Genomic DNA, 27,517 nt, shown 5'->3' on the forward strand with positions numbered 1-27,517 from the left:
TATTTGAAACATTCTTCCTCTGACCCTCTAAGTTTCCATTAACTCATAAAGGAAGCAGAATCCCATAAATTGATTATTTAAGTCCAACAATAATGAAAAAGGTCAATTTACAAAAAATTTGTAGCTGTAATTTCACTCTACAAATCAAGCAACCCTATAATCTTCATGAAGGCAAAATTTCATTTCGTACTAGCTAAAGATGTGAACCAGAAAAGATCTATTTATATTCAAGGGGGAATAACTTCCCTGCAGTTCCAACATGCCATTTTATCAAAGCATGTAGCATGTACTCCATTGGTATTTTGCTAAAGCCATACACCTGTCTTCCATTATTACTCACTCCGCACAGAGTTATACTTCTCAGCTAATGGAGCAGACTTCATTATGTCATCCATCAGCTTCTTGAACTTCAAGCTACAGTCACCTCCACTGAAGAAAATAAATACAAGGGAATAAAAATCTGGACTGTAAGAAAATGGCAAGCTGAGTAATTGAAAGTAAAGCAACAAATTGCATAGTGTACAAACTCGTTGGCAAGCTAACCAACTTAGATTGTAGCTAATATCTCAAATAAAAATTCAGAAGGTCGGTCAACTAGTTTGAAAAATTAAGCACTGACTTACTCTACGATTTGCAAAGGCATGTAGTTTGTATATTGCGTGCTAGAAGAGAATACGGAAACATAATTTGTTATTCTGAGGAGTATACTGCTGAATGCACATGCCTTAAAGCCAATTTTAGCAGTGAAGCCACAGAAAATTATTCCAGTTGCTGTTTCAAGACTTCTTAAATATAACATGCAGAAATTAGTATCTAGACTCCCATGTGTTCGTATCTCACAAGCAGGCAATGAAAGAGCAAGCAACTGTCAAACTTAAGGGGGTTCTAATTCTGTCAATTACTCCTATCGAGGTGGCCGAGGCAGAGAGGAAGGCCTTAGCATGTACCGGGTGGCCTACTTCGGCAGGTGTTAAATTCCCCCCCACCCAAAAGAAAATCCCTGAAAAGGTTTTCCTCTAATCATAAACTGGCTGGAAGTAGAGCATGTTTCAAGTACACCAAGAATTCTCCAGTGAAGGAATAAAAAGGAGGGATTTTTATGTGTAAGAGAGTTTTAGCACAGACCAAAAACCAAATTGCACAATCTTGCTGAAAAGATAAGAAGACATATACACTTGGTTACAAAATCAGAAGGTCAAGCTCTAGCTGATTTTGGTTTTCATTAATGCATCTTTCTATAAGGTTCGACCCATTCTTAATTTTATTTGGGTTGCATAAGGTTAAAGAGGGATAGCATTAAATACGACAAAGACTTTTTACTATGTCCAGTAGTCCAGCAACCCTTAATCACATGGAATCCATAAAAAGGTTCCGATACTTTATCAAAATTGAACTTGCAAAGTTTAAACTGCTGGATTTATTGTCCTTAGTTCCAATGACAATTGTTGAGGAGACATAATAAGGAGTAGAAACCCCTATTCCAATATAGTGATTGATTTAAATGCTCTTTCTTTATGCATCAAGCATGATAACTGGCACTGATATAGCAATGATCCTAACAATTATGTAGGGCTTTGGACAGGCATATAGTGATGCAAGAGATGTTTATGATGCATGAGGTCAGCCATATGTCCTCAACCTTGGAGAAAGAATGCATATCATAAAATGATAGAGGTCCTCATACTCCCTATAGCACTCTCGCTCACGTGTGGGATGGTTGAAGCATTGCCCATATGGCATGAAACTGTTGGCAATAAACAGATTGATTTCCTGAAATTAGTGTTCGGATTGTAATTAGAGGAGGTTGTGATGACTCTCCTTGTTGCACAACCAGGTACTCACCAATGAGCAATTGGATTGTGAATATGACTTGAAAAGAAATGTCCAATTCTCATGACTACACTAAAAGCAAAACATGTAAAGTTTAGCTAATAAATTTAGAGCTCCACTGATGTCATGATTTACATATGTCCTTGGAACAACTTAGCATCAGTCCAAATCTAAAGGTGTAACCAGCAAGACAACCGTCCAAGGATGGTTGGAGGCCACATATAATAAGAACGTGTTTCAACATGTGTGTGCGTGTGTGTGTGTGTGTGAGAGAGAGAGAGAGGCATACAGAGAGAGGGGGTAATGATACTGATGGCTGACAACCAAAAGAACAGCACAGATCCAATATAAACATGAGCAAAAGCTAGACAAAAAACAAAGAATTGTGGCCTCAAACTATCAAAATAGTCTTCAAGAGATTTAATTCACTAATACAACCACTAAGAGGAAAGGGATTATAAATTTAATAGCCTAGGAATCAAAGAGGAAATTATACAAGATCAGGCAAAACAAAATTATAAGAAAGAAGATTTAATGTTGAACTCAATATGCTTTTAAAATCTTAACAAAAGAAGGCAATGGGTAGTGCAACGGTGGGAACTTCCTGAAATTCGACCAATTTAAGATGACAATTGCAGCAGAGAGTGAGAGAGAGAGGATGCGCGGCACCGGGGCGGGGGGAGGGGGGAGAGTGGGGGGTGGGTGGGGGTGGAGGATAAGACGGGAGGTATAAAGGCGCCATAAAATGGTTAAATACCTCCACGTAAAAGGACTCGCAAACATTTCTAAAGCAATACGAATGAGGGAGATCCAATTAGGAGAGACATATAGTCAAATCATGAGAGAACACTTGGCTAGTGTAAGGTCAAGATAATTTAGACAAAAATGATCTCCAAATCTTATAGATAAGCCAAAGAACCTAGGAAGAAACTAGTCCCTTGAAAAGGTCCGTCGAACCGGGTACCGAGACCCATACCGGTTGGCGCCCGATACGGTTTAGTACTGGTTCGGTATCAGACCGAACCGATAGGGCAATGGTAGGTAGCTCATACCCAACCTAGTTCAAAATCAGGTTGACTCGGTGCGAACCAGTTCACACCAAGTCGGCACCGGTTGGTCGGTTCCGGCCTATTTCGGACAGTAAAGGACCGATTACGGCCAGTCCAATATCGGTTTCGTCCGGTAGGAGACGGAACCGAATATAAATGACGAACCGATCCAATTTCGCATCGGGTCAGTTAGGTATTGCCTGAACCGGGCGGTTCGACCCGATTCATGAGACCTTTCTTGAAACACATGACAGAATTGGCCTCAAGTCATCATTCATCGGCAAAAGAAAAAGATGAAGAGACCAAATCTGGAAGAGTGTCTCAGAGCTTCGCCAATATCGATTAACCTGATCCAGAAAAAAGTGGCACACTCCACCAATACTAGTGAAAGATGCTATACAAAGTTTTCAAGTTTTGGCCAAAACTGGAATGGGTTAGTTGCAGACATAAACAATACAAAACTGCCCGCATTTCAACAGGTTCGGTGGTTTCAGCCAGTTTTTGTAGTTACAGCTGAAACTAACATTGAGGAAGGAAAGCATTAATTTTGGACTAATCCTTTTTTTTGAAAGTTGTGACTACTCATAGATTGTTAACAAATATCAAGGAAAAATATTTGCAAAGTCAAGCAAGAAATCTGTTAGATATGAGTGAAATCTAAAGCACGTGTTTGCTGGTTATAAGAAGTCTATAAGAACCATTTTACCATAAGGCATGTAACTTATATATGCTGTTCAAGTAGACCATACTTACATATCATAAGAGTCATGAAACAAAAGAAGTATATGATATACGAAAAAATGTGTACCTTTGTATAAAACATTAAAACTACTGTCGTTCCAACTGAAAGTACATGTTAATGTGTAAGAATCTCACCAAATAACATATTATGATTTTAAAATGGTTCCTAATCTACTTCGGCAGCTAGTTCTTTATATATTTTATTTTCTTATTAATTTCTGAAAGTGCTTAAAGGATGGCACCCCACTGAAATCGGAGACAACGAAGCAAAGACAAAGCCATCTTCTCAAATGAATTTTATATACTTTCTTGACATGTTTTCATTTTCCTAATTTTTATCATTTTCTTAATGTTTTTCCACCAAAACTCTGAATCTGAACTGTCAAAACTACGAAAAGAGGAAGTCAACTGACCCAGCCCAAACCAAAATCTGAAGCAAATTGTGAAACTTACTTGAAAAATAACTTGTATTCCATATGCATAAGAGCCGTGCATGTCAAACATGATAGCACCATAATAAACCATCTCAAAATTCAGCAAGTAACGTGTCTGTGTGTACGAGTGCACAAGTGCATCCATGGTGAGAATTTATATTTCCATCCCCAATAAATACCTAGAATTCATAGCTTATGATAAGTGAAAGATAATAAAACGAAAATTGGCATGGTAAATGTGCTAAAACCTTATTCGGCTCAAGGAAGCTATGGCTCGAAGGGCACTTCGGATCATATCCTCATTACGATCTACTTCCTGTTTCACAGCATCAGCCTTTGGCTTGTGATTAATAGTTTTGTTGAGAGGATCAACCAACGAGTCCAAGACTGCTAAGTAATAAATTAGTTAAAATTTGCATTCTCGATACATTTATAGCACTCTGTGGAAATAGCAATCACTGTAGAAGAAGCAACCAACCTGCAAGGACAGCAGAAGGACACTTGTCTGCAAGTTTTGAGAGAATAAGATGGCAAGGCATCTTGACATCATAATGATCTGATGATAACATTAAAAAATGAAAAAGAATAATCAGAAACCCCAGGAACAATAAATATCATTCTAGCTTGCTGCAAACTTGGGTACACAAGCCAATGAATACTAAATACAGATCATAAGATTCAAAACGAGGAAGAAGTCAGATGACAGAGAAGAATCCAAATGAGGATATTTCAAGGCAAACCACATTTTTCCCAACATAATTGCTCAAAATGGTGCTAGCTTTGGAAGGAAAAAGTACATTGTACGCATAAAATGACAGATTAGACGGTAGGTATTTAAGATTAAACAGCCACCTTCATCATGCCTAATGGGTTGATTATTTCACAAACCAAACTCACCAGTCAAACCAGATATAAGGTAAGGAACTATAAAAGATGACGGGTTCATTTGATCAAGACAACTATCCAGCAATGTGTCAACACATTCAAAAGCCGCTTTTCTAATCTCCAGACCATCATCTACAACATGCTTGAAAGGTCCAAGATCAACTGTCCTGATCAATTCTTGCTGCAATAAAAACAGTAAGTTAATGATGACACAACAGATAAAATATGAGGATTTTCTGTTAATATAAGAGCTCATATATGAATTATCTTAAAAAAAGAAAATATTAAAAATGGCAGCTGTCACAATGTTCTCAACAGGGTGGGTCTTCGTGCGTGGGCCTCTGGTACCAATGTAATGTCAAACAAGATACAAGAAGACCCAATTCACAAAGTTCAGAGGAAATTAAACATTAAACAAGGCACTAACAAGCATCAGCATATTATCTTAAAATAACAGCTACCACAAAGAGGTGAAAAGTTATTGCACATTTTTTCCAATGACCTGAAAACAAAACCTCAAACATGTTTTGCTGGTCAAACCTACTTAGTTGTACTAATACTAGAAAAGCTTGGAGAAGAAAGCGAATCAAGATGGAGATATGGCTAATACTGCCATCAAAAACAACACTACAATCATGCTATACCATGATACAACAGCCATAGAAGAATGGTTCACCGTACTGGCCCGAATCGAGTGGCACAGAACGTATCGTACTATACAGGTTCGGTACCGGTACCCGATATGGGTGGCATACCAATACTCAGTACGCTGAAAAGATCCCGTACCATACCGACACAGTGCTAATGTGGCACCGGTATGGAGTCCAGTATCAAGATGCCGAACCTTGCATAGGAGCTTGTGCTTATTGCTTAATAACATGAAATATACAACATACCTTAACAACTGTCTGATCATAAAGAAGATGCAATAATTCATGAAGAAGCCCCTTGATTAGATTTGGTTTATTATGAGCAGCTGTACTCAAAGCCAGGACAGCTGCACGTCTAACATGCTGTGTAACAGAAAAGAAATGGATTAAATAAGTAGTTCAAATGAAGAACAGGATGGTATATTTAGAACTAGTCAGACTTGTAAGATTACCCTGTCATTATCTTTAATTAGCATCAGGAATGAGGAAATCTCAGGGTATAGAATTTCATCTACTTTTTCAGGCCGTTCAACAATGGAATATTTCACAGCAATGACAACTGTTGCTCTTGTAAATGCAGTTGGACTTGCCGTACGGTCCTAAAGAAGTCAAAAACCCCTTGATGTTACCAATGGGATAACTCAAGTCAGCTGTCATTTTTTAATTGTCCAATGTGGTATACCTTGAGTGCAGGAATGAGCTTCCCAGGTTCAATGAGTGCAATTTTACCCAAACACTCCGCAACTACATTGCGAACCCCCTCTTCTTCACTTTCACAATGATTGAAAAGTAAGCTTAGTATCTTCTCAATATATGTATCCTGGAGTTCGCCATGGCCAGCTCTATCAACGGACTGTCTTGCAATAACCTTCAAGGATGTAGACAAACAGCATTAAAAGGAAAGTTAAAAGGATGAGCATAAGCATTGCAACAAAATTTCCAAATAAACAACACACCTCTTTCAATGAATGAAGCAAAAGGTACTGTTTCTTCTGCCGATGATCTATTTGATCCAAAATGAATGGCAAGTACTTGGACAGATTGCCCACAGCTATGTTTCCAAGAGCATAAGATGCTGCAGATTTTATCTCCTCAAAAGGTGACTGGAAGGACTCGATAACAATATTCTCAATGTGTACATGCATGCTAAGATCTTTTCTTCGTCCAATTTCTCCAAGACATAGCAAGGCCAAGTGTTGTTTAGCCTGAAACAAATGAAGCATAATTATTTACTATTTTTTTCTTAAAAAAAAAGATGATGTTTGTATGAAATCTGAATCAACAGAACCCTCTTCATAGATTCTGAACTATCAAAAGCCAAAAAATTATCAAAACAAGAAAAAGGCAGAAAATATGTGCAAACTTAAAATAGATAGATGAAGGGGATCCTCAGAAAAGAACTTACAGTATTAGTACCACCACCACCATCTTTCAAAATGCCTTTAAGCATTTCTACTGTACATGCACATTTCTGATCACCTGCTGCTAGGCAAAGTACAGCGACACACTGTGCAACTGAATATAGAGCCTGTTTAGCAAGCCCACCCGACTGAGGTGACAGTTTAGCACTTGAAAGAAGAGAATCCAATAATGTCTCAAAGCTTGTATTTGCTGAATGAACTAATGAAGCAAAGAATCTCTGCAATGTCTGCAGCATGATAAGAATACTTAGTATTAAGCAGCAATAGGAAACTCTGCATTGATGCAACTTAAATCACAAAGCATACTTGTAGAGCTTGACCCTGCAATAAAGAGCTTCTAATTAATATGAGCGCTTGCGGAAGGACTTTATCTCTAACAGTCAGACTGACGTTTTGGCTGGATTTTCGATCAGTCATCATTGTACAGCAGAGTTCCAAAGCAAGTGCAGTCATATGAAGGTCTGTATCACTGCCAAACCAATAACAAATTTTGTTGTATTGATTTGTAGACATGCAGTAACATGAGGGTATGATCAGTATGGAGAACAAACCTTATAAGGGTAGAAAGTTCGGAAATTATAATTTCATAAGCAGATGATCCAATTTGATCGCCGTAAGCCAAAACTAGGGAGTTCAGTGTCCCAAGAGTTGCCTGCCTCAATGCTCTGTTAGCCTGTAAAAGAAGTGTAATGATCAAAATATATTAGCAAGATACTTCTCAAGTTTCCTGATTTTACAAGACATCTATTACAGGTATGTCATTTGTCCCTTAGGTACATATACTATTTCGAGGGTACCTTCCGCAGGAAAGTTGTTAATTCTGAAACTAATTGCTCCAAGACACATGAGAGATCAATCCGAAGAGGTGAGTTAGCAATTACTGCAAATGCCTGGAATTATAAAACGTCAATGTTGATAACGTAGAACAGGAAAACATTAAGTTAACATCCCAAATCAAGATAACAAGCACCATAAGAGTGTCATGTTGTAACTTTTTAACTAAAATATTGCAATCACTTAAGAAACTTGTACCGGCCATCAAACCTCCATGGAATTAGGGAGAATATGATCCCCCTGCTATTTTAAACAAGAAAGAGAGAATGTAACATAGAGGTAAAACAAAATCATAGCTAAAAGGAAACAGAAAGAGAAGCAGGAGGGGTCATTTCCATGTTTTGCCCAGTACAGTTGATACTGAGCCAGGATGACCAATTTCATGTTGGGAAGCATGTGTAATCATCCCGACAAGGAGGAGATGCTGGTCTTTAAACTTTTGCACCACTTCCTCTAATTCTCTTGAGTTTCTGCTGGATTATTAAGCTTCAAATTAGTCGTTGACAGCTGATATCATCATTATTTAACAGTAAAAATTATTTATTACACTGATTTCTCTAATAATAACTATCCCTATCTAATTCAAGACCATCCAACACAAAACATACCGCTTTTTATCTCTATAGTCATTTCCATAATATCCCTGGCCATTTTCTCTATAGCCATTTCCAGTTTTCCACAATATCCCTTAGAAACAATATGAGATTGTGTAGTGAGCCTAGACTTTACAATATAATGATAAGTGTTTACACTCTTCCCAAATTAGAAGAACCAGCCTGTTACCCATGTAAAGAGTTGCCTAGAAAACCTTGGGGAATCACAGTAGACTAGAACCAAAATAATTTTTTTTTATATAATTTGATATAGCGAGCCTTACCATAATTAACAACCAAAGTAACATGCTTCTATGTTGGTTTCAGAAATCATCTTTTTCAGTTATTTTGTTACAAGATTCACCTATTACCATAGCAATTTATTATTATTTTTATCAGAACTATCATTCATGTTTTCCTACCGCTTCCTTACCTTCAAACTTAACAGGTTCACATCCAAATTTCTCACTTTACTGGGGCCCCATAGATCTTCATCGCATACACCAATAGCATCTTAACCGGTAAAAAGCTAGCAATAAAATTCTTATTCCTAGACAACTAGAAGATGTATTTATCTGATGCCAAAAGCTACATAACGTAGACAGCATTAAGGCATAGGCAAAGGACCATATCAAGCACCGTAAATTTTTCTAGTACAATAGTTTACAGCAATAAGATTGTTTTGCAGTAATTTTTCTTCCGCAAAAAAAGTTTCGTGGTTTAGTTCATAGTAAGACATTCTAAAGGTCAAAGGTAACCAGCACCCCTTCAATGGACAAATAATACAAGGGTACTCAAAGAATTTACCTTCACAGCAGTGAGTCGTGTTATCTCGTTACCCATCCGATCAACAAGTATGGGAAGACAAGCAGGTAGTTCAAGCTGAAGGTTATCACCAAAAGTTGAAATTACGAGGCTCATACAAGATATAGCACATTCCTTGACCTCCTGGTAAGAAAACAATCAAATTGTTGTTAGATAGAAATAGTGACAATTTCAGAATTATCAAATGCAGTGTGACCAACCTGATCTTGATCCTGATTTGCTAAGCGTGTCAAAATAGCATTGTAAATCGGACTGACATAAGGTCGGAAATCCAGAGTACATGTCTGCATCACAAGGCAACTCATCTCAATAAAGATACGGTGATATTTCCAAATAGTAAAGTCAGCTAACAACATTCTCCCTAATAAAGTCAGCTAACAAGTAATTGCCTCGAAATTTGGGCGAAGAACACGGACAAGCTCTCCACAGACCCGTAAAGATTCAGCAGTGACCTTATAATATCTCTCACCAACAGCAGATAATACTGGACTTGAAAGAGCCTGCAATTCACATCAGTCAGAAGAAATATGCATAAAGAAGCAACTCATGACAGCATCTAAAAAGTTCTAGGATAACACCAGCAAGGTAATTAAATGAATCATAAGGTAAAAAAAAAACCCTGAGTACCTATAATCATAAGTAACACAGGTTTTTAAAAGCACTTGGAGAAATAAGCAAATTCCGTATGCAAAAATAACTTGAGAATAGAAAGCATTTTGCCTACGTAAAAAGCCGAAATACCAATTCAGAATCATAGCTAAAAATGGACATGTTAGAATGGGGTAATTCATAACAACTGGAGAATCCAATACATAATTTCTTTAAATGGTTAAAGGGAAAAGAGGTCAATTAATGTCAATCTAGCAGGTTTCTCTAAATAAACCTCTGACAATTACAATCCAGTCATGTACGATAACTCAATGAAAACAACTTTTCAGATTACAGTGGGAACAAAAATTGAAACAATCTAGTAAGAGAAGGCCAATATCTGGCAGTGATTTTGTATTGGATTGTCCACCAAAAACCCTTTAAGGATCTTCCATCTATCAAAACATTTCACTAAGTCAGCAGCACTCTCATCAAAGAAGGCCATAAATGATGAAGATACATGAAACACGCACCAACATATCCCATGCATCCAAAGAACTAATATAATCACATGTAAATGCATTGAGGTGCAGTTGTCAATTAAATGACCTCAACAAACAGCATTACTTTGTATATCATACCCCCTCCAGATATCAAACAAAATTAGCTATAGTAGTTTAGCATGTATTGTCAGTTTTAAACTTTCAGTTGTAACTTCTTTGCCCTTAGCCTTTTGGAGGAAGTGACAACTTACAGGTTACAGCCAAATCAAACTCAAACTATATTATTCAAGGAAAGTTTCATGATATAAGCATTAACAATGTATTTAAAGGCAATAGCTTCTTTACATCAACTTCATGCAAAAAAAGGACAAAGATGATAAGACATCATCAACTTAATATCACAATATCATATCAACATACATATAACATAAAGGTCCATAATCTAATGATAAATATTATCATCCATCAAACAGAAAAACATCACACATTAGATAAAGATGTCCACAATCACATAACATCAACCATAAAATAAGGATGCCCACAATAATATTCGTATAACATAATGCACCAAACAAAAACATCATTATCAATAAATAATGGAGACCATTAAGTCCAGATAAAAATGCAAATGACCAATTGGTGATTGACTATCTCCATGACCAATCAATGTCTGCCACTTCTAGGAGATCTGCTCCTTGAAAATCAGAACCAGACGAGTCCAAGTCAACCATCTGAACATCCTCCTCACTTGACTCTGATGTGACTCAACTTAATCTCATCAATGTGTATCTTTTGATTCTTTGCTTTCTTTGCCCGTGAAGATGATCCTGCAGCTCCAGGTTCTTTAGATCCAGCTCTCCTCCTTGTATATCTCTTAACACTACTAGCCCCAGTTGCTTCCTTGACCATCCTCCAAGTCAGCCTTCACCATGGAAAATTTCTTCATCTCCAGGCTCATTTGCTGAATTCTTCACCAATCACTGAACAGGTTCACCATCATCAAAATCTTTCACTACTATCGAATCTCTTTTCTTCTTGAAACTCTTCTGCTTGAGCCTTGCATTGAACTTGATAAAGACTAGGTCTTAATTTCTTTGTTTCTAATTGGTCCCTCTTCTTGTGTATATATGCAAGAAAAGATTATGTATGAAATTTTAAATATTCATTTATCCTATCATAATTTAATGACAAGTATAACAAACAATTTAAATATTAACCATCTCAAATATGCTCCAATTTCATTCACACCAAGACGAACTACAATGTCAAGTTCAAAATTCTCATAGTCATCACCCTTAAATTCTTTGCATCAGTTCCATGCTTGAACCACCATTCAGCTACATGGAGACTATGATATTAGTGGTTAGCAACACACTCAAGCAGTAAATGTAAATTCCCTGGAAATAATCACTCACAAGTCACTAAGCTTGAGTGAAAAGCTTGGTAAACTCCCTGGATTAAGCTTAAGCCACGAACTTTGTTTGGCAGCCATGTCCTTTCCAAAAGACCCTACAGAATTGGTGTACAAGGGACCTACCTTGAAATTACGTCCCACAAATTTTGGTCATTATGATGGAATTTCAAAATAAACTCAATCAGCCCATCCATAAATTATGCATCATTTTCCATTTCATTCCTATTGTCATAGAAAAAGTAGAGGTTCAAGAAGTAGCCCGCCCTATGCAGCAGGCATGTAGGTTTTGCATTCCATCATGAATCAATAATTTTCCAAATTGGAAGATATTTCTTCTCATCTTCATTCAAATGCAAGGTTATCTCCTCCTTAGCATTCATTGAATTGCCCCCTATATAACCCATGGCAGGGATCTCTTCATCATTCACATGCTTGAGCACATCAATCAAGGGCTCCCACAGGTTCAAACCAAGTGAGATATTCTTCTGAAATTTGGAGCTCAAAACTATGCTCTGGATTTTTCTTTCCTTGATCTTTGTTGTACCATTTAAATCCTCCCAATAACTGAGGTAAATATGCTCTTTAAAATCTATATGCATTGATTCTCTATCTATGTACTACCATTAATAGTTAATACCTTAGAACATAACTAAAAGCCTGCTCAAAAATTATTAAAACTAATTCCATATAGATCTAAAATTAACTAACTCAACATTTTACATTTTAGATCCCTGTATCTTGTGTAACATTGTGTTGCAGGAATCAAGTTCTCTATGAAAACATGAATTTTGCCTAAACTGCCAAGCAAATATCTTAATGAACAATTAAAAAAAAACGTAAAATCTATAACTGCATATCTTACAATAAAGCATGCATGAAAATCAAATATAGAATACAGTATAAAAAACAAGGAGCAAAATACTTAGCTAAAGACGGCCATATAGGAAAAGGTAAGAAAAACATCTTGAAGGATGTGGAAAAAAGAGTAATATACTGCAAGTGAATGTTGATGTTCGTAATACTGGATGAGTGTACAATTTCTATGTCAACTATATTCACAAACTTGCTGAGAAAGCATGACCATCCGTACCAAAAATTAGTGGAAACCTACTCAGAGATACACCCCCCCATTTATAACGCACTTGTAAGCATCATAAGAAGTGCACATGGAAGACACGACAAATATTGCTTGTACCTGGATGTATGGGTGGAAAACAGAAGGAGAATGTGATGCCATCACTAATTTGGTTAAAAAAAGGGCTTCGATCTTCAAATTTGAGTTAGAGGTTTTATCCTGGGAAAATAATGAAGGACAGCTGTGAGGATCAGAAGAAAATTCTATAAGAATTCTAGTGCAAGGAAAAAGTAAAAATAATGAAGAACATTGACGAACTAACGCACATTCAAAGCCTTTTCAATCCCAGAAACAAGCGAACCAATATGATCAGCAAGGCAGTCTGGTAAGACAACAACGAGTTCTTTTAATACTGAGAATGCCCCGACCTGGAAATATATAGAATAGAAATCACTTCTGCCAAAATATTAAACCAGAAAAGGCCAAAAAAGAAGTACAAAACTCCACCTTCGTTTTGATAGATTTTTCACGTAGCTGCCGATTAACAGATTTGACAATTTTTGGCACTTCATGTTTTAATAACCATCGTGGACTGCAATTCACAAAAGAAAAAGGAACCAACAGAATGCCTTATTCACTAACTTCACTTTAGAAAAAGTGTAACTTTAAAGAAAAATTTATACATGAACATCCATGTGGTCTTTTTCTAAATGTGAGAGCATAAATCCTTTTGTACAGTTATCTATTTACTGATGTAAGTTGCTTAATTGCTGCTTCACCTTTACCAGTGTTGGTAATTAAAGATGAGCAGCTGGCGCAGCCACTGCAGTATATATGAAAAGTTAAGAGGTTCAGGTAAAAATATTAATATGTTTTGAAGAAAATTATAGCGTTCATTATCTGCAAGCGGCATCAAACCGAGGTTCTCAAAGCAGCCTGGCAATTTCAACACATAGGAGATCCCTGAATGCCTCGACAAAAAGTAAGAAGAATGGAAAGCTTTCACGTCTGTGCGCGCGCGCGTACGTATGCATTTTGTGTGCATGTGTGAGAGAGAGAGAGAGAGAGATGAAAATGAAAATCAAAGAGAAACAGGCAAAAGAGTACAAGGAGAAAGGAATATAAGAAATGATAAGGAAGAGGGGAAAAAAGAAAAGGAAAAATGTCATCGCTTGTCGGTGACCTGCAATTTAAAATCAATGTCAAAGTTCCTCCTGTAATCTACTTTGATTCAATAAACATAATTCTCACTTCTCAGTGTTGCTTATTGACAATCTTTCTTGAGAACATATGTTGATAATTAAAAACCATGAGTTAAAGAACAACACTCCGAGAAAAGTAAATTCATTTGACCAAGTAGCCACCAGCACCACAAGCAGGATGGGTGATGGCTACACGTGCGCAGAGAGAGAGAGAGAGAGAGAGAGAGAGAGAGAGAGAGAGAGAGAGAGCCATCCCAATCATGATAGGAGGACATTCCAATAACAATGATCTGTGCGCATAGAATCTAAGATTGCCCAATTCTATTTATTTCATATCATTGTACCATGTGCCAAGAATATAGCCGGTAAACTTCGATAAATCATGAAGTAAAAACAAGATGCCATTCTAATTGAAACTATAACCAATTATCACTACCTTGACTCGTCGATATCCATCTGTCCCTTTGCCACATTTCCAGTTTGGCGTAACAACTCAATGAATGTATTAAATACATCCATCTGAAGAAATATAAAACTTTGTAAGGATCTAGATGAACAAACGAGCATATACAAGTACTTCCATCAAATAAATTCACAGAACTGGTAGTACCTTTACATTCTCCTCCCTTTCTCGAAACCTCTCTATCAACTTTGGGCATGCCTGCGGTACCATAAAACCTTATAAACTTCAAGCTTTCACATTAGGATATCCATGAAACATGAAAGAAAAGTCAAAACATTGATGTTGCATATAGAACTGGTCAACAGAATTAGCTTAGACTTTGAGGGAAGAAATCATCACTTAATTCAAAGACCATTAGCCAATCAGATTCAATCGAAAAATTTATAATTTATTCCAAAAATATTATAAAGAAACAAGTTAATGTAGAGCTATTTCACTTAAGGAAGATATATATCATGATCAGCATCATCACAGAATCAAAACAATTCAAGGTACTTAACATGCCTCCAAATACATTTTTGAGAGCATCTCTGGTCGTGAAACAATGAGAGCAGCTAAGCACTTTGCAGCGGCTCTTCGAACTTTCCAGCTTACATCCTCATCATCAGTATACTCATTTCCACTTTCACTGCCAAAAATTGTTTTAGATGATTCAATAAGATGCATTGGAACTGTTCAAAACTACCATGTGAATGTACAAGCAACATACTCATCTTCCTCCTCCTCATGGCCTTCATCATCAGTGTCCTCCTCCATGCTATCTGTGAAATTCGGATCATAACATATATACTCTAAAGTAAGATTTAGAATGTCATCACAATATGACGATATATCCCTTGGACATCTAAGTAGGAAACTTTCCAGTGCCTGCAAGAAATTTTGAAAAGAAATGGATTTGAGAAAACCAAACAAAGTACAACTAAGACTACTTCAAGTTTATTGTCTAGAATACCTGCAGACTATATTCACGAAGTTCTTCTTCGGTTTCTGATGCACTTGTGCAGTAATCAATAAGCAATGGAACAGTTCCACCAAGGTAAGGCCCAAATCGATATCCAACAGAACGACTGCAACATGACAGAGTTTACTATGGTTTTCTAGAAAATCAAAAAAGTTAACCTTCCTACTGGAATGTCAGGAGAGAAACTGATTTAATCCATAACCATTTTAAGCATGTTAATTAAGCTCTGATTTAATCCATAATTATTTTAAGTATGTCCATTAAGTCTTTTCCAAAGTGGAGAACACAGAAAAAAAAATGCATCATTTACAAGATAACATATTAAAATTTGATCATCAAGTCAATATATGCCACCCAATGCATGATCCATGAATGGCTAAAGTTACCTCCCTATTTCTTTAGAGAATGCAACCTATTGCCACTGACCTTTACTAATTACCTACGTCCATGTCCTTCGGCAGGCTTCGAATACCTTCTATTAAAATATGAATAATGAGCTTATCTAAACACAGTTCAATGAATTTTACTTGAAAAAAGAAATAAAAGATAAGGCATCTTGAGGCAATGCATCCTATTACTTCAGACAATGCATCCTATGGCCACTGACCTTTACTAATTAGTTACATCCATTTCGTTCAGCAGGGTTCGAACACCTCCTATTAATATATGAATAATGAGCTTGTCTAAACACAGTTCAATTAATTTTACTTGAAAAAAGAAATAAAAGATAAGGCATCTTGAGGCAAGACAAGACAAGCAGCACTATATAGTCTGAAAGAATAGCTATTGAGTGTGATAGAGCTAGGATGGCCCACAAAACAGTATGACCTGGGGATAAAAGGAAAATGACAGTAGGGGATAATTTTGTGCATTTTAGAGAACTTGAAACCAGGATGGCGTGCCCACTTCAAAATTTTGCTCCCACAACTGTTGTCTAATACATGTTTTCAGTCAAGCATGTTCTCTCCCAGAGCTATGAATGCGACTTTCAATAAGATTGCGTTACTTACAACTTTGGCTTCTATTTATAAATCCATGTATCATACTTCTGTTTCTTTCAGAGGTTCCCTCTTCCAATGTTCTAGTGAGCAACCCTTCCAAATTTTCTGGACAGCATTGCATGGATGCACATGCATTAATCCCTATTACCTCCACAAAAAATAACAAAAGAAAAGAAAAAAGACTGCCACTGTGGTATCCCATTCTCATCTTGCCATACTATGTGATCAAGTACAAAAAAATGTGACAATGATGCAATTAATGTAGACAATATATTAATGATTTAAAGAGAAAGACTTGGAAAATATTAAATTGCATAAAGCTGTATTTTTAACTCAAATATTAATTTGGGAGGAAAAATACTAATTAAACATTCTTTCTTTCTTTCTTCCTTTTTTTTCGGGTAAAAGCGGCAATTTCTTTCTTCCTTCTGTGGAGCGCGGGGTTTAAGAAAGGTTCCATTTTAATTTCTGGTACTTTAGATGGTTGTCTTTCTTAGCCATTGGTGTTTAGCTAATAGACTGCAATTCAATGATTAGGTGGCATCCTAAGTCTACTTTTTAGGCCAAGCCTTTTGTTGTGCCATGTCAGCATAGGAAACCTACTCCTAAAGATGGTCGAAGTTGAGCAGGACAGCCACCACAAGAAGGTCCTTTATTGCTGGATATTACAGTTAATACCCACTTGAGCATGAGATATAGAGAGACACAGGGTGAGGCTGTTTCTAAGTGCCGACAAAAGGAGAGAAGTTGCTTGCTGGCTGAATCTTAATTTTATCCTTTGCAAGATTTGCTGTAACAATTAGTGCCGGTGCACACCGGCTGGATCGTACTATCCCGGCACCGATACATGATACAGAAGGCGTACCGACATTTAGTACGCCGAACTAGCTCCCACGTCGAGCATACCGACACTATAATAAAATGGTACCGATATCCGGTACTGAGATGGCAAACCATGATCCTTTGTTTGTCAGTTGGTCCCTCGTATCTCTTTCCTTTCTATTTCTAAAGCCGAGAGAATAAACAAGAGTAAAGTCCTTTTACAGGTATGAGTTCTATTTTAGGAGAAAGAAGAGGATGACTAAGGTTTAAAAAGGGTCATCACTCTTGATATCTTTTTCCAACAGAAAATGAATACATAATTTTTCATCTTTTCTCTTATTTTCACTCTCTTCTATCTTAGAGTCAGGAATTTCCCTTTAGAATTATGGACTTGATCCCTGTCAAAGCTTTTGCTCACATTTGATATATTATCAAGCCTCATGATTTTTGAAACGTAAACATACCTGTGGCCACATAATGACATGTGATAGACAAGATAGGGATGTGATGTAGTAGTTTAGGACCACGGTAATATTTGCATAACTTATTGAGCCTATTTGAATTATTAATTAGTTGATTTTAGTTAACATAAATTTAATTTACATACAGAATTATGGAGCCTAGGGACCTATTTTTCAGAGATTTCGTCTTTTGAAATGAATCCTATGGAGGGAGGAGAGCTGGGAAGCTTGGCTGCCCCTATGGTTTCTATTGTTCTTAGAAAAATAAATTTTGTTTTTAATTTTTTTCTTAAAAATACCTACCTGAAAACCTTGGTTCCCTTTTCTCTTCCTTTTCTCCCTTATCCTCTTCTTTTTTTCCACTTTCTACTGCATTCTTTTACTTGCTCTTGCTTTAATATGTATTCCTTTCTTCCCCATCACCCTTAAACCAGTCCCCTGCAGGCTTCCATAACAGGCCTCCACCCCATCTATTTTAATCTCTCTTGCTGCTGGTCACACAGCCAACATCTGAAGACAGCCACCACAACCTAACAGGAACAGACTGCTGCAGCTGACAGCCAACAGAGTCACCAATACAGATCAGCCTGCCAGGCCCTATTTTGACTCCAAAGCATACTCCATATACCCATTCAGCACTTTCTGACTTCATATCCATCCAGACCACAATCATACCTCCCAAAACAACCCAGCAAACCACCAAACAACCCTTGAGCCGCCTTCCCACAGTTCAGGAATTCTTCTTCAATCCTTACAACCTGCTTCCATTAAAAAGAACCAAAAAGACACTCGAGTGGCTTCTTCTAAAGTTCCCAAGACTCCCTCTCGGAATCCCAAAATAGCAGCAAATTGTTGTTTGCATAACAACTCAGAGTATGAGTCAACCTGTCATTAGATCTGTAGTAAAATCAATAATTGACTTCTTCACTAGCACTAGCCTATGCTTCCCGGATACTCTCAAGAGACCCTAAGATCAGCAAGTAATTATTGCGAAGATAAAGAAGATTGCAGCAGTCCCAAAACTGGCCTCAAGAAGCCATCTACATGTTTGAAAGAAGTCCTCTGAGTCATATATCCTAGAATTGCATCTAGTACATCTCTCCATCCCATCCTATATCAAGATAGCAGTTTGCAACAAAAATTAAGTCCAGAAAACTAAGGTAAAGAAAAGAACATACCAACACGAAAACAGATGCATTTTTATGCAATGAAGTGATCCTGTTTACACCTTGTCAGTAATCGCAGATTTAGACAGAACTAGAGTGTAAAGTGACCAAACTTTTCAACTTAATTGTGTTCATTCAGCAATCTCTAACATTTTATATCTCACGAGATTTTCCAAGATGAGTGGTTTCAAAAATGAAGAATTAGCACATTAGGGGCTATGGACTTTCATCACTTAATGGTGTTAGTCAGATATTCCTTAAATGTCACATATCTCATGGATTGGTGAAAGATTGGTGGTTTTAACAATGAAGATATAGCAATCTGCTGATTGCACAAACACAGATCTTCTTGCCAAAGGAAGAAAAAAAAAAGAGTTCCATAGGAAGTTGTTATGAGAATTGGCTGCCTTGCCTCCTAGATTAAGAGTCTGATGCATCACGAGATTCCAAAGATAAACTATAACAGTAGAACAATTCTGCTTCTTTAGGTCCTAGGAGGAATAAACTAAAAACATGGCTGGTTGCATATTCAGCTTCTGTTCATTATTTTAGTGTAACTGGGACCAGCCATGCTAGCAAGATATATGTATCCATCACAAGATACACGTATACATCACCTTACTATTACCAGAACCCCTGGACTTCTAAGGAAGTTCTCAGAATCCAAATATTACAATGTATCCAGGGATAGTCATAAAAGTAACATTTGTCACCATCCTTTCATCTTAACTGCCATTCCTTTAGTAATAAAAATCACCAATTTTACTGCATATTGTATAATAAAATAAAATAAAAAATGTAACAGTAATAATAACACTCCAAGACTGCCAAGCATCCATACATAAATATATCCACTTTCAAAACCAACAGAGGTATACAGATATATCAAAAGGTATGCACTTGCATGATGACGTATACACCATACATAATAGGCAAACAAAGTACACCATATATAATAGGCAAACAATATAGAGGACTAAAACCTAGGAGTCTTGGCACTATATAACTTACCTTAAAGCTCCAATCGTCTGAATGTTTGTCCGGGTTATTTCAGGTTTTATACTCTTATTCTTCAGCAGTTGTACAACTTCAAAAGTCGCCTTCGTAAGTAAATCATCCGACAAACTTGAAGCAAGAGATGCTACAGCAGACATGTTGTTTATATAATTTAAATGTTAAGTTGCAGGGAAGTCAACCACAAAAGATGATGCATTGCCAAGACTGACTAGCATAGATATGCAACTATGTGACATAAAAGCTATGACTGAAAAATTAATCCCACCTATGCACGAAATTGACTTCTTTCTGACGCTGGCTTGATTGGAACACAACTGGGATAGAAGTGCAGCAAGCAATTCCTCATGATCTTTTGTCATCAAATTGCCAAATCTATGGAGCACATCACATAATATATCAAGACACTCACATTTGATTTCAGTACTCTTCCCCTGGCAAATAAGAAAAAAAAATAATTAAATTCTGCGGAAGTCTCTTGAATGGAGGAAGATTAAATCTAAGAAACTTCAAATACAAATGTACACCTGATCATTATGAAGATTGCCACAACAGAATTAGTTCACATGCCAAAAGAATATAAGCTAGACCGGTATGTCAATAGGGCAATCAAATGATATAATATATTTGAATATACAACACATGTTGGCTAAACATCGATTTAAACCAGTTGACAATATTTCAAAAATAAAAGTACTATGCTGATCAACATTTATGAAATATCCTCCACAGTACATCTGTGAAATAGATGAGTGAATTGTTTAAAACAAATGCAGAAATGTTCATTAGACACTCATGCAGACGCACTCAGATACCTGTACCCAAAAGGCCAAAATCATCACCACATTTTAGGAAGAATGAACATGTTAAATACATTTGGTATACAAACTTATATCAACAATAAACAACAATATAATCCATCAAAATGAGCAGAATACTATACATGTATACAAAAAAGGTACCAATAGAAGTATCTCCAGCATTGCCCACGAATTTTGGTTGCATTACAACTAAAGTCTTTGCCACACAGAGCAACCATGGCGTAGCTCCAGCAACAGATCCGAAAGAAATAAGGAACAGAAAGAAACTAAGAGTGACAAGTTGGCAAAAGCAAAAAAGTGGCCCAAGCACAAAGCCAAATAGATAAGCAAACAAGATACTTAAGGACATCCAACTATGATAAATTGACTGCCAGCACCATCATGCATCATTACACTTGCTAAGAAGATACTCAATGAGAATCAAAAGCTGGTGACAGAGAGCTTCAAGTTGTAAGTTGAGATAACACTGCGATGTCCAAAATCCAAATAGTGAGAATGAATGCCACAAGCAAGAAGACCCAGCAGGGGCATGGGCACCTCGGCAGCAGTTATGACAGTCAAGAATTTGGTGGCAGAATCATAAGCAAAGCTGTAAAGATGCAAAGTGCAACAGATGCAGGAAGACAGAGGACAATGATGCATCATCACAGATAGAATCCTGAAGAGCTTCAAACATAATTTCAGAAGGAGAGACTGCCAATGAATTAAAAAAACAAGCAGAACAGTAAGGTAGCTGAGATTAATTCAAAGGATTGATAATGTCAAGGCTTCGACGACCGATGCCAAGCTAGTAAAAGTATTCTCCAACTGCAGGCAAGCTTTGCAGTGGTGAAGAAGGTAGCATAAGCAAGCAGCCCAATGTGCAGAGCAACACTGAAGAAGATCCAACCAATAAAACAGCATAAGACATGAAGATAAGCAAGAAAACGATGACCACTGGAGTCAGCCCCAAAAAATCAAACCGAAAGTACAAATTGGAGAAAGAAAAGGTATTTCTCTCTCTCCCTTTCTCTTTTTTGGGGGGACCAGGGGGTGCAGCCAAAGGACAAGGTGATGCAATTAGTGAGCTAATGATGGTCTAAGAAAGAAGGGTTAGTTAAAAAAGAAGAAGAAGAAAATAAGTAGAAAGCAATTCGAAAATGAACCAAATTTTGGTGATTCTATCATAACAGATTCTAGAGTTTGCAGAAAATCAACGAGCAACTACACAAGCAATTAAGTTACTCTTGATCTTTCTGTACTAACTTTTGACGTGTAACTTATTAAGTAATTCCAAGTTTTTCACCAACTCCAAACATAAGAATGCATTATATAAAAATCTATTTTTAGGTCCAACATGACGGCAAAATACTAAAGTTAATAACAGACAACACTCATAGCAGGCATATAAAAGCGCCATATAAGGGAAGAAAAATATATATCTTAGAGATAAAATACGTAATAATCACATAAATTAGATAAAACTTATGTCTTACCTTCCTTAACATCGTTTCACTTCTATTGACACATGGGAGCGCAAGGAGGTCCATAAAAGAAAGGAGGCAACGTTCAAGAACATTTTATTTTTTTTGAATTAATTAACATGCCTGACAATCATATTCTCACAACACTCATGTCATTTCCAAAATACCCATCAAGTAGTCATAGCTGTCAATGGTGCAAAAGCAGAGTAATTAAACTTTCCATCAGCATGAACTTTCTGAAAAGTGATATGTCCCATAATAAGTATATTATTTACATGTCTTTCCATGTCAACTATTTACAAACATGACGGAAGAATGAGCTAATAAAAAAAGAAGGGGGGAAAGAAGCATTATATAATCTCCCTTCTCTTCCTCAATATAGAGATTTACAAAACCCATCCCATTTAGTGCATTAGATGACAAAGAGGCACAAGTAACCAAGTTCATGAATCACAATACATAAGTCAGGAAATGTGGAGAAGACAATACGTTTCAGAATGCTCATAAATATAATCAGAATAAACTTAAAAACACTAGCCAGTTAAAGAAAACCAAAATAGATGCCTTTAGTAAGAGGAATAACAGAAATTTTTGTTTCAAAAGTTAATTTATCACACAAACCTCGCAACGATTTACAGGTCATGAAAGGCAACGAAATAACTTATAGATACTTACAGAACTAGTTATGCCCTTTATTAATTGGGGGACAAGAGAAACTAGAATGCGTTGAGCAAGAGATGTTGTAGTAACTTCTGAAACTATTGTCTTCATAGCTATACTAGCAATATCACGGTGCTGGTCCTTTCCCTTTAACAATTTGTCACAGAGCTTGTTTGTCATGTCCAGTATTCTCTCCTCGCTGACCTTCTTAACAAGTGGAGCCAGGCTACAATCAAGGAAAACCCAAAAGAGAAAAGTAAATAAATAGGCACACTTCAATGTAACTGGAAATTAGGAAAAGATGTCTAGAGATATTGCATGAATAAACAGTCAACTGATCCACATAAATATTCGCTGAGGCAGATAAAGAGTGAGAATATGCCTTTCTCCAATAACAAAAGCCCAATTTAGCACTACTAAAATACTGTGTAAATTCTGAAAATGAATACCTAATAATGTTTAATAGTATGATTACTTCCAAACCTCCAACTTGAGTCCGACAAGGGTCATTGTTTTATATGATAAGGAAGAATCATGAAAAAAGGAAGCTCAATGTGGCAAGAATTAATTAATAGTCACAAGCATATTGTCATGATTTTGAGAATTCCCAAGACAGAATACATGAAGCACGAGACACAAACCACTACTTCAAAAAACAAAAGGAAAGAAAAGGAAAAGAAAAAAATTACTGTATTGACAAACAAATTACAATAATGTACTAACAAATATGTGGCATTGATCAAATTGCGTGGCAGTGGTTCTTTTTCTTCTTTCTTTCTTTTTCTTTTCTTTTCTTTTTTTTGAGGTGGGGGGTTGGAGCAGGGCAAGTTGCCCTCCATGAAGATGAGGTTTCTCTAATATAGTAAACCGAGAGATATCTAAATTGGGTCTTTGCACCATTGAGAATTTAAGATACAGGATATTCACTAGATAAAATTTAGGAAACCAGTTATGTATTTCCTACTGGGTCTGCAAGTCAAGTCAACAATATATTCAATAAAATGCCTTGATCTTTGCATATGAAATCCAATATCGAAGGTCTTTCTTTTTGTTTGCACGCACACGCACATAAGTGCACATGCTCGCGCACGCCTGGGGTTCTTTATATGTGTCTTTTCAAAAAAAATTCTGCCCTATATCGAGTGTTCAATTGGACTTTTGGGAAGTATGCTGGTTTCCTTTGTTCAATAGGTCATTTCTAGTTCAAGAAAGTTGGATTTTGAAACAGGTTTTCGCTCTTTTTATTTTTATGATTATCCCATATTATTTGAAATCATAAGATATTAAAGATGGGGTTTTTGGGTTGCTTAAAACATGTTTTAAGGGTGATGGGATTAAGTTTGGTGTTTCTTATAAAAGTTCTAATATAGACAATACACTTAGGAATTCTAATGAATTTGATTAAGTTTTCAGACAACGATATTTCTCTATTGACCTTTGCTTCGTTTAGTTCTCTTTATAGTGTGATCGAGTATCAGGTCTGTATAACATAGGTAATAGGTTATTTCTGAGTATTTTCCTTTTTTTTTTAATTTTAGATTTTACATGGACAAAGTTTCAGGTTTTGAGAACACAATATGATCTTTGGGATAGATGGATATCAAGCTTGTCAATTAATTTCCCCTTCACCCTCCACCCAGCCATCCTGGCTCTCCCACTGCACCATGATGCAATCAATCAAGAGTTTGAGTTTAGATTAAGTTATTTTTTTGATGCAGTCAATGGTTAGATTGGGTTTGGTGAAGTTGATTTTCTTCAATTTTTTCCATTAATTTTTTACTGTTAGTATCTGAAGGCGGAAAAGAGAGGAATAGCTGACTAGGCAGACTTCACCCCCTCTCGTTCACTTTTCATAACTTCCTATGGGTCCTAATATCCTCTCAAATTGTAGATATTAGATCAAGATAATGCCCTCATGCTCCCAGGATTGATTAAGTTTGATTTCTGGGCTAAATAAAAATGAAGCAGGGGACAGTGATTTTGTGATGGTTTACTAAAATTCTCTTTCTTGTTTCCTACTATAATCTTCTTTCTCTTTGCTGCATCAAAATCTATAAACATTTCAAATTTACTCATGAAAATTAGATCTGAGCTGGATTTCAGATCTAGACAAAGTGATGACCGATCCGCCCCAACCATCTCTTCACCAGTGTCAATCTGTATTCACAACCAATGATTCAAGCCCCTACGAGACATTCCACGAGATGTCAGGATGGGATACCATCCCAGGTGTTGGGACAAGCCTGTCCCACCATCATCCAAGTGTCCCATTTGGAATGTCCCAAGATATCCCCTCTTTAGAGTGTCAATTCTGGGTAGGTCAACCGCACATCCCATTCTACAAAAGAAAATCGGTATAGCCCCGTCCTATGGTATTTGAATCATTGCTCAACTGATCATATCATAGATTGTTAAAATGTTCATATAAATTGTGTGTTGCCATCACAGTCATGATGTAACATACCTTGCCTTAACTGCAACCTAATCTATGTAGAGACCCACTCCTTTGGGGTCATGGTGGAACCAAAGGAAAATATAAGGTAAAAGAATGGCAGGGCCTTACAAATATATATGTCTAACAACAAATTTATACAATCTGATTATAAACTCTAATTTCAGTGATAAAGTCAAAAATAATAGAAAAACTGTTGACAGTATCACATGGCATAATGAACAAGGTCAAACCATTTCACAGCTAAACCAGAAACATCCCCAGATGCATCTTCAAGCTGTTGAAGGACAATATTTGACAATTTCACTTCCAGATCGGGATCAGCTTTAAACCCTTCCTTGTTCAACTCATTAAGCAAATCTGAGGTTGCCATATATCTATAATCTTTATCCTTGCCTGTCATCTGACAGAAATCCATTGAAAGAGCCAGTATCAAGACAGAGCACCGGTACATGATATATTGTAGAATATCTTCCTTACCAACTTTGACAAAATGAATACCTTTTCCAACATGTTGTTTATATTCATATTCGCCATCTTTTGTTGTTCTTTCCAACTTCAGAATGCTGCCTTGAGTTCAGCACTATGCCTGCAGCAATGAACATTGCAGATGATTAGGCCAAAATTGCCCGGATGTTTCTTAGACTAAAATTTTTTATTAAAACAAAAATGGTGACAGTCCATATATAAAGTATAGAAAACTCCCATGGACCATGGGAAAACAACAACGGGAGCCAAGAATGAATTAGAATAGATGATTGCATGAAAGTATCGCAGCAAACAAAATAAGTAACTTCTGCATCCAGGTCATCAAGTGGTCCTAATTCACACATCACTTCTACAAGACATAGCAAAAGAAACACTAGCACTGCAATCACAAAATAACATATTTAAAATTGCATTAATGCTATAAATCAGTTTATTTTAATATATTAATCATAAAAAAATTGTTAACCATGCAAGACAAATTTCTGCTTTAACAAAACTACCAACAAGTTTCATCGATTGAAACAATCAAAACCATGAATTAAAGCTTGCCAAAAAAAATACCAGAAAAATTACAAATTGACATCAAAAGTAAGTACCATAGTTTTTTTTTTTTTTTGCTCACACGTTAAACGGGCATCAGTTTGATTCTTTTATCAACCAATGTTCAGGAATCAAAATTATAGCTTGTTTTCTGACGAAAAGTCCAGAATCTGTCTCTATCTGATTTAAAAGTTTCAAAAGAGAAGAAGAATCCCTAAGAAAGCCAACAATTGAGCAGACTTAGAATCATTTCACCAAGAAAACTAAACAAAAACCCAACAGAAAAGGACGTGATTTTGAAAACAAAAGGATTCTGAACAAAGAATCTAAAGTGGGCATGAACTCGAGTTTCACGTTTCTGTGAAATATATACACGAATCATTTCTGGATTATAACTGGAACCCCCCTTTTTCTGAATCCATCTCACATCAATAACGCGACCCCTTCCACCTATAGGTAGTTTTAGAGAAGTTTCTTTTGCAGTGGAGACCTGAATGCCAAGTATGACTCGTAATAATCTATCCTCCGGGGAATACGACGATTCGTTCGCTGTCTGAGGTGTTAATTTACCTACTAAAATATCACCTGTTTCTACCCAAGATCCCAGCATAACGATTCCATTTCTGTCTAAATTTCGGAGTAAATGAGCCTCGAGATGCGGTATTTCCAAAAACTCTAAAAAATGGACTCCATGCGAGAAATCGAAGAGCCACGGAAGCACATTAGAGCGAAAAGAAAAGGGAAAACGAGCAGCCGAATCGTGCATCGATGGGGAAGCGAACCAAAACCCTAAAAGAGAATAAGAGAAGACTTACTTCGATCGTCTCCGGGCTAAAAAGCGACGCCCAGAACCTTAGATTAAGAAGAGAGAGGGGGCGAGATGAGCGATCGAGGGAAAGAAAGCGGAGGAGCGGGATGGAGCTCTTTGGGCAGTCCAGTAGAATATAAAAGGGTGGTTCTATATACACCCCCCCTATTGCTAAGGACACCCCCCAAAAACCAAAAAAAAAATACCCAAACTAACCTTTAGTGTAATTACCATATTGCCCTTGAAATTTTCTCATACACCCCCCTTCCTCCTCCTCCGTTTCGTTTTGAAAAGAAAAAAAAACACCCCTCAAACCCCCCTTAAACCCCTCGATCCATTTACATCGTTTAGG

The 27,517-nt window shown here is 36.7% G+C and overlaps 1 protein-coding gene and 1 pseudogene across 1 annotated transcript; both read right to left on the reverse strand.

The window, feature by feature from the left end:
- Positions 1 to 51: 51 nt before the first annotated feature.
- On the reverse strand, positions 52 to 27,307 carry LOC103704802 (cullin-associated NEDD8-dissociated protein 1-like). Its single transcript, XM_089930245.1, has 30 exons — positions 27,236 to 27,307; positions 27,173 to 27,204; positions 25,830 to 25,917; positions 25,562 to 25,731; positions 22,892 to 23,102; positions 20,201 to 20,366; positions 19,930 to 20,059; positions 15,460 to 15,574; positions 15,217 to 15,374; positions 15,012 to 15,135; positions 14,655 to 14,705; positions 14,481 to 14,563; positions 13,350 to 13,434; positions 13,169 to 13,270; positions 12,963 to 13,061; positions 9,652 to 9,762; positions 9,463 to 9,546; positions 9,245 to 9,385; positions 7,808 to 7,900; positions 7,562 to 7,683; positions 7,317 to 7,479; positions 6,995 to 7,237; positions 6,546 to 6,794; positions 6,272 to 6,457; positions 6,042 to 6,188; positions 5,836 to 5,952; positions 4,952 to 5,120; positions 4,533 to 4,610; positions 4,303 to 4,441; positions 52 to 429 (listed from the first exon to the last, which is right to left on the reverse strand). Exons 3-30 carry the CDS (start codon positions 25,863 to 25,865, stop codon positions 333 to 335), a joined length of 3,669 nt encoding a protein of 1,222 aa, XP_089786371.1. The 5' UTR covers positions 25,866 to 25,917; positions 27,173 to 27,204; positions 27,236 to 27,307; the 3' UTR covers positions 52 to 332.
- On the reverse strand, positions 11,416 to 12,516 carry LOC149767826 (uncharacterized; annotated as a pseudogene).
- Positions 27,308 to 27,517: the final 210 nt, after the last annotated feature.

This window comes from Phoenix dactylifera, chromosome 4, assembly GCF_051530095.1.
Source record: "Phoenix dactylifera cultivar Ajwa chromosome 4, Ajwa_hap1_PhDact_Kaust_v1.1, whole genome shotgun sequence".
Taxonomy (NCBI): Eukaryota; Viridiplantae; Streptophyta; class Magnoliopsida; order Arecales; family Arecaceae; genus Phoenix; species Phoenix dactylifera.

Coding starts and splice junctions, on each gene's coding strand:
- LOC103704802 (XM_089930245.1), bottom strand. CDS start 25,865: ATGGCGAATATGAATATAAACAACATGTTGGAAAAG. Junction 4,442..4,532: donor TCCTTCTGCTGTCCTTGCAG/GTTGGTTGCTTC, acceptor ATTACTTAGCAG/TCTTGGACTCGTTGGTTGAT. Junction 430..4,302: donor GCTTCCTTGAGCCGAATAAG/GTTTTAGCACAT, acceptor TATTTTCTTCAG/TGGAGGTGACTGTAGCTTGA.